At 35.0% G+C, this 16,138-nt stretch overlaps 1 protein-coding gene across 1 annotated transcript in view; it reads right to left on the reverse strand.

Moving 5' to 3' along the window:
* Window positions 1-16,138, reverse strand: part of LOC143052002 (uncharacterized) — a 38,556-nt gene that overhangs the window by 20,226 nt on the left and 2,192 nt on the right. Inside the window, exon 2 of the mRNA XM_076224974.1 lies at window positions 14,857-14,985. Within this exon, the coding sequence (XP_076081089.1) occupies window positions 14,857-14,985 (129 nt within the window). The remainder of the gene's footprint in view (window positions 1-14,856; window positions 14,986-16,138) is intronic.

Genomic DNA, 16,138 nt, shown 5'->3' on the forward strand with positions numbered 1-16,138 from the left:
TTATTTCTATGCTTTTTATGTATAAAAGGTTTAACCGTTATGACTATCGTAAAGGTCGACTGAGTAACCAAATCCCATTCAATTATGTACCCAACCTCATCCTCATCTTCCCACATGTCAATGTCTTCAAAGTCGTCCCCCATTCAAAACCCTTGTTGGCTACGGTTCTGACATGGCCAACACATACAAAAAGTTAGTACATAAGTATTCCAAGAAAGTCGTAGGTTGTGAAGGGTCACAGTTACTCATGTATTTGTTGTTTGCCACCCCATGTCGGTGGCTTATTTGAGCAACCCCCTCTCGTGTTGCTTATTCAAACAATAGACCACTTTCGAGTTCATACGTCACCAGAAAAAACTCGTCAATTATGCTCGCCTTTATGACGTCATTTACCAGATAGAGGGGGTCGCCTGTATCCCTGCACTATTTACGTTTATGAAGCGTATTAGTGATCGTCATTGTGCAGGATAAACTGGAAATAATGGTTGTTCTGTAGGTACATAATGACAATTTTCTAATGACAGCTATGCAGATTGTCAATTTTGAGAATTCAATTTGCCGAATAATTCGTACAATATAGAATTATAGTTTTCCAACAACTCGCTCAACATTGGAATGGAAGTGACGACGCCCCTAAACGCACAAATGACGTTCACTAAAACCGGAGTTTTTGACGGAAATGCATCGAACTCGAAAGTTGTCTATTGTAATCTAACTTTGCTTATTTTTAACGCCGCATCGTAATCTAGCCCTGATGACGTGTAATAATGGAAAACGTCAAGCCCGTAATGTTTTAAACAAATGTCACTAGTGTTCAGAGATATCATCCAATTGCACAACGTCTCGTTTCAAGTATAAGTCGTGGTAGTCAGGAGCATGTAATTCAGTGGTTGTCGTTTGTTTATGTGTTACATATTTGTTTTTCGTTCATTTGTTTTACATGAGGTCGTTAGTTTTCACGTTTTAATTATTTGATATTGTCGTAATCGGCGCCTTGTATAGCTGACTATGCGGTATGGGCTTTGCTCATTGTTGAAGGCCGTGCGGTGACCTATAATTGTTAATGTTTGTGTCATTTTGGTCTTTTGTGAATAGTTGTCTCATTGGCAATCATACCACATCTTTTTTTTTATATTGTAATGTTTGACAGTTAAATGTTGTAAACACTTTTTTTGCCTCAGTATAGTCAGCCACACTAATGTGTTCATTGTTAAGTCGGTTGTAAAACTGGTTAGCAGGTATTTTCTTCATCTTATAAGGACCTTTCATGAATTTGTAAGGCTACAAATCTTTTTTATCATTCATTCATAATGCTCATAAAACAGGACTTCAATACCTTAAATTGGTTCAGCATTAAATTCTTAGCTAAATATATAAGGTGTTTTATGAACTCTACATAAACCTACACGAATCAATGAATAACATTCTTACCCATCCACTTTCTAAGAAAGAGTAATGTTCTTTTCATCGGCATTGGGAATGCAATTCACTTCAAACAGTAAACCTCCAATGCCTTTACGAACAAATGGGCGTCATACCTTGTTAAGTTATGAAATGTAATGGGAACAAAGGTAGGTAGTTGAAAAGCTAAGTTACATTAATTATATGTACTGCACCACGATACTTACGATCAAGTGGTCGTGATCACGCACTTTGCCTTCCCCTAATTCATCATCGCACATGTGACAACGTGAACTCGCTTTAAAACATTGGGGGTCGTCTTCAGTCATCATCAGGTCTTTTTATCTATGAACATGTCTGCAATGTCCTTCATCTCCTCTTTCATACAAGCCACAAATATTTAACCATATCATCCCCTGAGTACACTTTTGTTTCTTTGTATTTTCTACAAGCGGTAGTAAAACCTGAAGGAGTATTTTGTTGGTAAGCATTCGTGCAAGCTTTTGACTCGTCAGGTTGACATGTGTCTATCTGTTCTAAGTTACTTTGAACGTCTGCATAATTAACATAAGGAAATCGCATTATACGTTTGCAGTTGTTATATTTTGTAAAGGTATCTTCTTCTGGCATCTCGATTTTCACTCCATCCCTCTGATCACAATACTATAAATGTTCGTCTAAAATATCTTCTCTTGAGCAGTGGTTCATACAACGTCGACAAAAACAGTGTGACATTGTAGATGACACGTGTGCTCTTAAAAAATGTGATTAACTTTTTTTATCCATCAGTAATGTTGTTTAGTAACATTGGTTAAATACAACATGTCTGCGTGGGTTATGTCCTTTCCGTTGTTCTTTGAAATTCTTAACGGGTACTTCATTTTTTTTAATCATTGTTGTTTATTTCAACACCATCATACCCGAACACGTTAATAGAAAAGGTGGTAGTTAGCTTTTCCAATTTGTCAATGTGTTTGAACGACATTGGGAAAACTAACCCCTTCTAGTTCAACTCTTTATCACGTTTTTTGTTTTGACGCACTTGGTGTGTACTTTTCTGATTCACCTCTTCATGATGTACTTTAGAAAACGCAGCGTTAGTAATGGCCTTCTTTTGCGCTAGTTTTACTGAAAGGCGGATGTAAGACTTATGAAGGTGTAATTCTACAATATGGCTAAACTTTCACCCCCTCTTTCAATCACGCATGCAAGATGCGATACTTTCATTACTGTTAACGTAAGATCAGTGTTTTAGTTGGAAGATTCAGTAACAATAACTTGAGTTGACCTAAATAATTGAATCACTTTCACCTGTTGCAGGTTTTTTTTACCAAGTCTACTCGAAGTACTAACTGTACCTTTGATGTCTTCTTCACTTTTCACATTTCACATTTTTGCTAATCCAATGTATGCATAACACTTCGACTTGCCTCAAAAATGTACTAACAAATGGTTCAATGTTCACTGTAGTACTTTTCTACCATATTTCACTTTAATAACATGTTCCTTTGCTATGTCTTGTTGAAGTCGTTTGTCCTTAACGTAGATGTACAAGGCATACCACGTTTCTTTGCTAGTTATATTAATTCATTTTTAGTAAACACTTCTGTACGTGGCAACACTTGATGCGTTTGACTTTTGGTTTTCTACTTTATTCCTGTAACCCCAAATCCTTTGCCAAGAGAGTACCTGTTTTAAGTAATGAACTTCTAACCTGTAGGGCATCACTAGCCCTTATGAGACGTTGGGAAGGATTTTCTATATAATTTTCGGGTTAATACATACTCAGGAAAATATAAATTTCCTTTTATATTATTTTCATGCAAAATGTGACTGGTTTGACCCAATTCAAGGTGATCTTTGGAAAAAGACATCGTATTCATATTCCTGCAAAGTTACAAAACATTCCGATTTGTAATTTCTTAAATGATCATATCCTTTTGACTTGCAATTCAAACAGTCCAGAAATTACTCGCTGTCATACACAATCTAATGCATGTTTTTTCTTTGTTTTTTCTTTAACTCAACATACAGTTGTAAATTCTTTACAAAAACAAAAAAGTTTTAATTTTAATTGTAAATTCTCTTGAGATGGTTCTATGAAAATGTGACTCTCTTTTATCGGCTAGATATGACATTAGTTTTAATCAGATAAAAAAAACCAACACATATCGTTCTCCTTTTGCTACCCTGTATTGATGCAATAAACTTACAGAGCTTAGTGTACAACAAAAGCAGACAGAATATAACGTTGAAAATTAACCTTGAAATTTAATTTTAAGTTGCCTCTTAGAAAATTTCACATATTTATCACACATGTTGACCATTTTCCTTGGCATATCCCTACGGCAATGTTCCGAACAAGATCTAGCTTTTATCAACCTCGACTATTCCTTGCTTAACTATTTTTTCTGGGATCCAGGCCCGTCTGGCCAACACAGAGGTCCAAAATCGCGCATTTACGTATTTTCCATATACCAACCACACATTCGGTACTTTTCGGCATATCCCTACGACAAAGTACTTAACCATATCTAAATAGTTGAAAAAGAATTAACTGAAGCTATTCATCCCTTTAATATGTGTTTGGGTTCCGTGCCCGTCTGACCCAACACAGGTCCAAAATTGCCCCTCAGCGTATTTTCCATTATAACCACACACTTTGGTACTCTTTGGCATATCGTTACGACAAAGTTCAGTACCGTACCTTGCTTATTTGAAAGGTTCTGACTCAGGCTACTCCCAGATTAAATTTTTTTCTGCGATCTGTGCCTGTCTAGCCATCACAGAGGTTTAAATTTGCCCTAATAGCGAATTTTCAATATTTACCACACAATCGGTATGCCTCAGCATACTAGTATATCTATGGTAAAGTTCGGAACCAAACCTTGCTCATTTTAATGGTGCTGACCAAGGCTATTACCCACTTAAATATTTTTCTAGGATCCGGGCCCGTCTGGCCACCACAGAGGTTCAAAGTCGCCCATTTACGTATTTTCCATACCAACCACACATTCGGTACTTTTGACATATCCCTACGGAAAATTTCCGAACCTGACCTAGCTCATTTCAAAGGTATTGACCCAGGCTAATCCCCACTTAAACATTTTGCAGGGATCCGGGCCCGTCTGGCCACCACAGAGGTTCAAAGTCGCCCATTAACGTATTTTCCATACCAACCACACATTCGATACTTTTCGGCATATCCCTACGGCTAAGTTCCGAACCTAACCTAGCTCATTTCAAAAGTATTGACCCAGGCTATTCCCCACTTAAATATTTTTCTGGGAGCCGGGCCCGTCTGGCCACCACAGAGATTCAAAGTCGCCCATTTACGTATTTCCCATACCAGCCACACATTCGGTCATTTTCGTCATATCCCTACGGCAAAGTTCAGAACCGTACCTTGCTTATTTGAAAGGTTTTGACTCGAGCTACTCCCAGATTTAAAAAAAATTCAGCGATCTGAGCATGTCTAGCCATCACAGAGGTACAAATTTGCCCTGATAACTAATTTTCAATATTTACCACACAATCGGTATGCCTCAGCATTCTAGTATATCTATGGGGAAGTTCGGAACCAAACCTAGCTCATTTTAATGGTGCTGACCGAGGCAATTCCCCACTTAAATATTTTTTCTAGGATCCAGGCCCGTCTGGCCACCACAGAGGTTGAAAGTCGCCCATTTACGTATTTTCCATACCAACCACACATTCGGTACTTTCGACATATCCTTACGGCAAAGTTCCGAACCTGACCTAGCTCATTTCAAAGGTATTGACCCAGGCTATTTCCCCTCTTAAATATTTTTCTGGGATCCGGGCCCGTCTGGCCACCACAGAGATTCAAAGTCGCGCATTTACATATTTCCTATACAAGCTACACATTCGGTACTTTTCGCCATATCCCTACGGCTGGTGTCGTTTTATTGATAAAAATCTATATAACATAAAGACAAATATGCAACTGATATAAGGGTTTATATTCGAGGACAACGAAATTTAACGACAGCTTGGAGGTGTCATAAAACGATTTCCGGGGTAACTTTTCCCTCTTGCTTTTAAATGATTTTCAACTAAATTTGAATATTGAACCGACTGCTAGCAACCTGTTGGATATTGAATATCAATTATTGAATATCAAATAACGAACAGACCGCTAGCTTCACATAATTAAAACGAAATGAAATGCCTTTAAAATCAGTACAAAACGTGAAATATCGATTTCCGCTGATAAATTGCATTTTACTAAGATTAATTGATTTTTGGAACGTTTGAGTCTCATGCAGGTTTTTACACATATCATCAAAGTTGGCTGCTGGCAAAAAGTGGCTGCCAGCTTGAGTCTGAGGATTTTAACTATACTTTATTGTTCTATAACTTACATACTGCTTTGGAGCCAATTAAGTTTCTCAAATCTTCAGTAAAATGTAATACTTCTTCCTTGAAACGTCGTACAAGTCAGATACAAAACCAAAGTATCAAAACACTAGGCCGGATACAACCTGCCGTATAGTCTTTCTGCACTTGTTGTCAGGTCCACCTGACTACTCGTGCATAAAAACTATCCGGCAACGGTTGTTACTGGCCTGTTTCTTTGTTATCGTTGTATGGTATGTAATACCTAACTACATGCGGAAAGGGGGTTATGTTTTTTTTATGTTCAACACAAAATTGTTGTCGCGCATAGAACGAACGTTTTATTTACTATTTCAAACCTATCAATCAAATTATTTTTTCTTCAAAATTTAACACTATAAGGTGTGGGGAAAATCTGGATTCAGATCAATTTTAGAATCAGAATATTGTTTATGAAAAATATAGCAACCACCCCTTTTGTAGTTTGGATGGTCATTCCCTGAACCCCTAATCCAGACTCGAAGCATCATCATTGCCAAAAACATGATTCATTTGAAAATGTGTTTGGATGATCAATGTTTGGAACCCCATGCATTATAAAAATACCTTTATCCGCCTCTGGTAATCGAGGCACCTTTAAAATTGGTGCTAATCATCAAAATGGCTTTCATCACTGCTAGAAAAGAGGGACGAAAGACACCAAAGGGACAGTCAAACTCATAAATCTAAATCAAACCGACAACGCCATGGCCAAAAATAATAAAGACAAACAGACAAACAATAGTACACATGACACAACATAGAAAACTAAAGAATAGACAACACGAACCCCACCAAAACCTAGCGGTAATCTCAGGTGTTGCGGAAGGGTAAGCAGATCCTGCTCCACATGTCGCACCCGCCGTGTTGCTTATGTGATAACAAATCCGGTAAATAGTCTAATTCGGTAGGTCACATTCATGAAAGGGAAGGGGATTGTAGTTACGACGTAAAGAACATATCCGATATCATTTGTGAAACGGTTATTCCGTAACGGTCAACCAACTCGCATGACTCGTGATGGCGTCCATAAAATTTACGAAGGGATGATTTCAACTTCACCATTTGGAACTCTTGGTTTAATAGCTTCCTTGTGAGCAGCAACCCTCTATCAAGAAAATCATGATAGGAAATGCAAGCACGGGAATATCGTATCAATTGGGAGATATATACCCCGTATGGAGGTGCTGCTGGAATGTTGCTACTTAGAAATGGAAAGTTCACAATAAGAAAGCGGAAATCATCTCTTTTGTCGTAAAGTTTTGTTTTCAGCCGACCCTCATTGTCAATTTCTAGATGAAAGTCAAGATATGAGGCCGACTTTACTGTATCTGTAGTATTCTTTATCCCTAGTTCAATGGGATATATGCGTTCCACATAGTCACCAAATTTTGAATTATTTAGTGAAAGAACATCATCTATATAGCGGAAAGTAGAGTTAAAGGATATTGCTAACTTCTTATCTTTCTCCCTAGAAATTTCTGCATGAAGTTAGCCTCATAATAATAAAGAAACAAGTCAGCAAGAAGAGGGGCACAGTTTGTTCCCATTGGAATGCCGACTGTCTGTTGAAAAACAGTCCTCCGAACGTAACAAATATGTTGTCAATCAAGAAATCAAGCATCTTGATAATATCAGTTTCAGAGAATTTCTTGTTTGAATCAGAGTGATCCTTTACAAAGTAGGAAAGTTGTCCAAGTGTTTCTATTGTCCAAGTGGTTCCATGTAATGAACATTAAAATGACATATAGTTAAGGTGTATGGATGCGAACAAATTTAATGCGACTAAACAAGGTGTATGGATGGGATGTGAACAAATTTAATGTGAAACCAGTGTACATGGTGTTTGGTGTGAACACGGCCTAATTATACTAGCACTATCAATCAAAGCCGTTGATTGGAGTATAATTCTTTTTTAGTATTTCACTTCCGTATATTAATAAACATAGATAAGCTTGTAAAACTGCTTGTAAGTTTATTCAGTTGGGATAATGACCTATATGAGTTTTTTTGTGTCTTTTTTAGGGAGAATAAACCGATCAACCAATCATTAGTTTTTCAAATAAAACGGTTCACAGACAATAAAATTAAAATCGTCTTTTAGATTCTACTGTTTTCTTTTCATCAGAAAAGGAAAAAGAATTACTTTCACTGTGGAAATTATTTATTTATATGATTCAATCGCTACTTATCAGACTTGTGAAGACTGGCGTACCAAAGTATAAGCTTTGATGGGATTTTATCTACAACACTTGGTTTGATGACAAAGTTGATAAATATTTCATCCCTTTTATTAGTTAGCACTTTCATTTTTGTTTGCATGAAATATTTTTCATATGTTTTTTTTTTTTTTTTTTTTAATTTACTGTTTATAATATACACTTAAGACCGATTTGACACGCTAAGGTGCGGATACCCCAGGTATGTATTGCATTTTAATTGTTTTAAGGTAATTTGATGATTTCCGTACCATATAATTGAGAATAGAAATGGGGAATGTGTCAAAGTGACAACATCTTAGCCAAAGACCATATAACAGTAGAAGGCTACCTATGGGTCTTCAGCGTAAATTTTAACTAACGTTATGAGAAATACCAGTGAATAAATCAGATACAAGTGTTTCGCAGTATTTTAAGAAAGGATTTTGCGGTATGTATTCGTGTGTTACCGGTATATTTTAGTTGTATTTAGGAAAACCTTTCGGTACTCAATGCTTTTTAACTTCGTTCGACATTTTACCTTTAAACATTTTGTTTCGAGCGAACTGATGAAAAACGTCTATAGATGTACCGCGCTGAGCATCTCGCATACACACATGAGTTCTGTTATCGATAATGCGTTTGTTAAAATATTATCAATTTTGTTGACTGGTAAAAAAAAAGCCAATATAGATAATATTTTTTTTTTTTATATATTTAACAAACACAAAAAAAAAGCGCGTAGATGTGTTTATAAGATATTGTACTGAAAATTTTCTCCTCTCAGTAATTCACCTCTTACACATATTTTTATGTGGAACGGTCATAGCTATTGAATCTTACGCGATTGGATTGATTAAGTTACATGGTTGAGATGGCTGCAAATAAAGTAGTGAGTTGATTTTCAGCTCTGCAGTTTTTTCAGTGTATCATGAATTACTCATGAATTAATTGATAGGGGTTGCTGCTCCCAAAGGAAGCATTTGAACAAAGAGTTCCGAATGGTGAAGTTGAGCATATCCCTTCGTAAATTTGATGGACACATTCACGAGTTGGTTGACCGTTATGTAATAACCTTTCACTGATGACATCGGAATTTGTTTCTTATGTCGTAACTACAATACCCTTCCATTTGTACGAATGTTACCTAACGAATTAAAGTATTACCCGGGATCAAAATAACATGAGCATCACGACGTGTGCCACACGTGCAGCAGAATCTGTATACCTTTCCGGAGAACCCGAGATCACCCCCAGTTTTTGGTGGGGTTTAAGAGTTTTCTATGTTGTTTCTTGTTTACTTTTTTTTGTCTGTTTGTTTTTTTTATTTAGCCATGGCGTGGTCAGTTTATGTCGATCTTTAAGTTTATCTGCCCTTCTTTTTGGCAAATTAAAGCTGTTTTTATAACTACGGAATTTATTTAAGGAAATCATTTCATGATGTTCGGAAACGATGAACTTTACAGAAATGTGATTGTATGCACATTTTGTTGATATATAGGATCTACTGTACTGGAAACATATATTTTGGAAAACTTGGTATTTGATTGGTTTTTCTGAGTAGTGTTGTTAGTATTAAAACTATTCCTGGGGATATTAAAGGTATAAAAACGGTACAAACAATGTTAGCATCTAAAAGGCAAATGAGCAGTTATTCTCCTAAACACTGACCTAAATAGTGCTTTAATTAATTTGTTACAACAAAAGGAATAAAAAAAACAACGTTTAGTGAGTGAAATTGTCAAGAAATTATTAAATAATTTTGGAGAGAAGATCACGAGAATATTTCAGCGTAAAGAAGACAACTGAAAAAACTTCATTAAAGTTAGATACACTGGTGATATATAATGAAGATAATATGAGGGAAAGAGTCAGTACAAAATAATTGATAATTTAGTGAAAAAGATTGGTGACAATAATACAAGATATTTTAATGCATTGAAGTTAGCTAATAATAATGAGTACCACAGTTGGAAATATAATAAAGGAATGCTAAGTTTTCCTGAAAAAAGGAACGAGAACTTGAAAAAAGTCTATATTGAACTAGTAGTGACCACAATGTAGATATTGAGCCTTTTGATGTACATGCCTTCATAAGACAGCGACAAAAAAACTAGAAAATTGAAGTTAGATCAACGCATCATAGATAACAGGATTGAAATTATTATTTGCGCTGGACGCGTATTTCGTCTACAAAAAACGTATCAGTGACCCTCGAATAGAAAAGGAAGTACAAACTTGCAGAGCATTTAGGATTAAAAAAATCATAAACATTTTGCCAAATACAGCTAACGCAATCTATTCCTGAGGTAGAAAAGCCTGAGGTTATCAAAAATTCAAAGTTCTCTTAACAGTTAATTTTAAATTATGACTTTATCAATGAAAATACACGTCAAAACAGAAGTGCTGACTGCTACCTAGGCTGGTGATACATTCAAGGAATAAAAACATAACTAGCAGTGGCATCGACCCAGTGTTTGCAAATACAATAATCATAGATAGTAGGATTGCAATTTCGTATTTCTGCCAGACGCGCGTTTCGTCTACAGTTGACTCATAAGTGACGCTCGAAAATTTCATGATGATATTACACAACGCAATCTTGGACTAATGGCAAGACCTAAGGACACTGTCAAATGTGAAAATGTATGTACACAGGCAAAATTTGATCACATGAATTTCACATGAATCTCACGTGAAGTTCACATGAAAAAATTCACGTGAGATTCACCTCAAATGAGCTTATTATGAAACTCACGTGAAAATTTTCATGTGAATTTCACGTGAATTGAGATTCACACGAATCTGATGTGATTTTTTTCAGATGAATTTCATGTGAAATTTACCCTAAAAAAATTGATATTTTTCATGATTTTAATTCAATTTGAAAATTTAGATGTTATTTGAAATTCTGTATTTTAAAAAATCATGTGTATTTCACATGAACATTTTTTACGTGATTTTTATGTGAAATTCACATGAGATTCACGTGAAACTTACATAAACTGATTTCACGTAAGTTTCACGTATAAGCTCGTTTGAGGTGAAATTGATGTGAATTTCACGTGAGATTCACATGAATTTAAATTCACGTGAAATTGATGTGAGTGAAATGGCTATAAAAGAAAAAGACACAGACACAAACAAACAAATAATAGTATACAAGAAATAACAAAGAAAAATGAAGACTAAGCAATACGAACACCACCAAAAAAACTGAGGTGATCTCAGGTGCTCCGGAAGGGTAAGCATATCTCTCTAACAAACCTTTTTAAAATTGTTTAACTCTAAAATAGAAATAGGATCACGTAGCTTCTGTTGTTAAATCCTTACCAAAAGGGGTCGTCCGTTTATGCAGGATATACAAATATACTAGTATGTAGTCACGTCAGGTTAGAATAGGGCTTATAGAGAGAGAAACACGATCTCTGCACGCTTAGAACCCTTGTAACAACTCTGTTAGTCTGATGATGGCCTGTTGCAAGGAGAGGCCAACATTCTTTGCCTTTACAGTGTACCCTTATTTTTCAGTGGCAGTCTATATATTCTGACCTACCCACCGAACGGTATCTGTACCAGGACTTACCAAATATTATATAATTTGTTAATGTTCTCATCCTAAATATTTATGAATTATTTGCCACATTTTTGTGTTTACACATTTCAAAGTTTCTTCAGTCAGACCTTTAAATTTGTCATGATTTTCTCAAAATGAATGAGTAACCTAAATTCTTCATGTTTACTCAATAGAGGGTTGCTTCTCACAAGGACGATATAAAACCAAGAGTTCTAATGATAAAATTGAAATCACACCTTCGTTATTTTTACGAACGCCATCACGTAGCATATTTACCTGACGATAACGGGGTATGCGTGTTAAAATCGGAAATTGTGATGATATTACAAACCGACACGGTTAGAAATAATAAACAATGTTAAAATGCTCAAGCTTTTATTAAAAATGTATTTGGGTAAGTTTTTGCAAGCAAACGGTCTTTATTGCGTCTAAAACTATTAGAATAAAGAAATCTTTCATAACTTTATTGTATTAGAGGTGTTGGTTTTAAAAGCAGCCCTTCATATTATATTATTAAGTTTTAATAAATTTCAAACGCATATTCTTTACTGTGTTAAGCGTTCATAAGTCGTCACTATCTTATAAATCAACAACTTTTAGTTTTACATGTATTGATAGGTTAGAATCTTCATTTAAGGTTGAGCACTAATGGGCCGTTAAATAATATAAAAACAAGTTGTGGTAAGATCGTCAATGAGACAAATCTACACAAGAGACAAAATGACACAGAAATTAACATCTATATATCATCATACTGCTTTCAACAATAAAAAAAGCCCTTACCGCATACTCAACTATAAAACGGCACCGTAATGATAAATGTAAAGCAATTCAAACGAGAACACTATCGGCCGAATTTAGGTACGTACAAAACATTGAACGAAAACAATTATGTTACACATCAACAAACGACAACCACTGAATTACAAGCACTTAATAGAGCACTAAAGATCAGCGATTAATATAACAGAGGACCTTTTATAGATGAAATACCACCAAGTCACATCAGGTTCCATTACAAATGTTTCTTCAAATGTTATTCATATCTGAGCTTTTTTTTAGTTAACTTTTATACTGTTTAATTACGTTATTGATAGCACTTGCTCGATCCTTCTGCAAGTGTGTTGATAATACTCAAAGGGAAGCATGAGTCGAGTAGTCAGTGCAGCGAGCCTAATTAGATTTGTAAAATAGAATTCCAATTGATAGTTGGATACAGTTGAAAGATGAGAAGTGTACACTTAGAAAGTTGAAATAACAACGGCTACATGTATCTCAGGCCGTGTTCACACCAAACGCCATGTACAGTAAACATGTTTACAATTAGTTTAATGTAATGTACACTGGTTTTACACTAAATTTGTTCACATCTATACATCTGGTTTAGTTACCTGCGCATATGTTTTGTTCACACTTATAAACTTAATGTCATTTTAATGTTCATTACATAGAATCGAATTAAAATAAAAACATATATTCTAGCAGTGATGAAAGCCATTTTAAATATTTTCATTTATTTTAAAGATACCAAAGATGTTTCGATTACCAGAGGCGGATGAAAACATTTTTGAAATACACGCGTTTTCAAGCATTGCTCGTCCGAAAAAGGGGGGTTGCAACCCCCGGAACTCGCCCCGTCTGAATCCGTCACTAATTACGCATTACATCATGTAGGCTTCAAACGAAGAAGAAGGATTGAGATTTTTAGGGTGTTTTGGTAATGCAATTGTTGATTGACCAGTGGCAAATATTTTTTTGTTCATCAAGTTAATATTCGGGAATAGTTATCAAAGGTACCGGGAAGACATTTTCAAATGAATAATATGTTTGGCAATGATTATGCTTTGAGTCTGGATAAGGGGTTCAGGGAATTACCAATCAACTGATTTTTTTTTATCAATATTAAAAATATTCTGATTCTAAAATTGATGAAAAAAGTATTCTGTTCAATGAGGAAAAAACTCTGCATGCAGATTTCTCCCATACCTTATATTGTTAAATTTTGAACAAAATTATTTGACTGATAGCTTTGAAAAGGTACTGAATAAAAATGTTCGTGCTATGCCCCTAAAAATAAAATAACCTTTGTCGAACATTTAAACCATAACCCTTTCCCGCATGTAGTTAAATAGTTGCTCCCTAATAGGGCTACTTGAAAGATTTTTTTATATTGCAAACAAATTAATGTATGACTTTAGACAAATAATTCGGTAAAAAAAACCTAAATAAATAATTGTTAGGAATATCAATTCTATTAAGAAATGTTTCTTCTTTAAATATACATGGTAAAATGCGTGTTCTAAATGTCTTGTTTTGTGTACACTGAACCACACAAGTTCTACATTGACTATCGACTGCATGTAGACAAAACAAGATTTAAACTATTATGTTAACATTGAGTTTTATCAAAGGGAACGTAATTGTGTTTTTTTTACTTGTGAATTACACTAACACAACACCGAGTTTAGGTCAATGAGAACACGGCCTAAGATTATTACATGAAGTCGTACATCTGTGTAAAAATATAGGAACAGATATAGATATGAAGTAAACATTCTAGTTACTGTAGTTATCTTGATTTCAATCTCACTTGAATGAATTTGAAGCAAGCGCACACTCAATTATGGGTTATACAATAAAAGGACGGACTTAACATATATCCGAAAAGGACATTAAGGAACTTTGCAAGAAGTTTTTTTTTCTTTTTGTTTCTGAGAGGACTTTTGTATGAACACAATGTCAAGACGGTTTGCAGAGGTTCCTATTTTAATACCGACTCTCTTCTCAGATTTGCATTAAATCAACTCAACAAATTTATCATTAAAAAAATTTAAAATCCAGTATTCTGATTAATTCACCTAGGGTGGATTATACATTTTTATAGGTCATCTGACAGTAAAAGTTGTCTTGACATACATTAATCAGTATGTGTCTACGATTTTTATTCTTGTGTTTCATGCCACAGATAAGATATAAAAAGTATTTTCACAAAATTACTAAATTCCAAGAAAAATTTAAAACGGAAAGTCCCTATTTATAATCAAATGGCAAAATCAAAAGCTCAAACACACCAATCGAATGGATATAAACTAAATGATGCATTTAGTATGGATACTAATAGTGGAAATATCTAAAGACTGCAAAAATGTGCAGAATGCGATTAAAGATTTTGCAGTTGCTTAGTTAACATTTCATGGAAAATCCAAACTTATCGATGCTTAAACCTAAATGAACTGACGTTTTACAAATAGAATCGAAGCGTATGCTTTAAAGACCAAATACCTTCAGTGTTTGGTCTGTATGGTGGCGGTCTCTTAGGAAGTGCTGGTTTTTCCTCCGACTTTGGAGTTTCAGATTTTATCGGTTGACCTTTGTCTTTTGACACAGCATCTGTGCATTCATCGTTCATATCTGAAAATTATTAAAATATACTCAAATGAGTTGATCAAACATTATATTTTACATATTAGTGTTCATTAAATAGACGATGTTCTAGAAGAGTGGCGGAAGGTAACAATGTGATAAAGATAAGGATATATAAATATATAAAAAGTGAAACGACTGAAACACTATTTGACTTCAGAAACATTTAACAAAAATTTGCCTGAGAATAGTTGAGATCTCAGCTTCTTTATATTTTCAAAATTCCCCAGCGAAAATGTTTTTAAATATAAAATTGAGAATGGAAATGGGGAATGTGCCAAAGAGACAACAACCCGACCATAGAAAAAAAAACAACACCAGAGGTTACCAACAGGTCTTCAATGTAGCGAGAAATTCCCGCACCCGGAGGCGTCCTTCAACTGGCCCCTACAAAAATATATACTAGTTCAGTGATAATGAACGCCATACTAATTTCCAAATTGTACACAAGAAACTAAAATTAAAATAATACAAGACTAACAAAGGCCAGAGGCTCCTGACTTGGTACAGGCGCAAAAATGCGGCGGGGTTAAACATGTTTGTGAGATCTCAACCCTCCCCCTATACCTCTAGCCAATGTAGAAAAGTAAACGCATAACAATACGCACATTAAAATTCAGTTCAAGAGAAGTCCGAGTCTGATGTCAGAAGATGTAACCAAAGAAAATAAACAAAATGACAATAATACATAAATAACAACAGACTACTAGCAGTTAACTGACATGCCAGCTCCAGACTTCAATTAAACTGACTGAAAGATTATGATTTCATCATATGAACATCAGGCACAATCCTTCCCGTTAGGGGTTTAGTATCATACCATCATAACATATATGAGAGGAACATAACCCGTGTCATGCCAACAACTGGTTTTTGAATAAATGTGTTTAGTTCCGACGCATAGACCCTATAAGTAAATCAATATTAACGCCAAAATATGTAATCTTTAATGACCTGACAACAGTATCGTAACTATATCCCTTCTTAATAAGTCTATTCAAAGGTTTTGCTAGTTTTTGAGGTGAATACTGACACCTTTGTGCTTTATAAAGAATATTTCCATAAACAATTGGATGTGAAATATCTGAACTTATAAAAAGTCTGCATGTTGAGCTATATTTACGAATGATGTCCTTATACC

The sequence above is a fragment of the Mytilus galloprovincialis genome, chromosome 11 (genome assembly GCF_965363235.1).
Source record: "Mytilus galloprovincialis chromosome 11, xbMytGall1.hap1.1, whole genome shotgun sequence".
Lineage (NCBI taxonomy): Eukaryota > Metazoa > Mollusca > Bivalvia > Mytilida > Mytilidae > Mytilus > Mytilus galloprovincialis.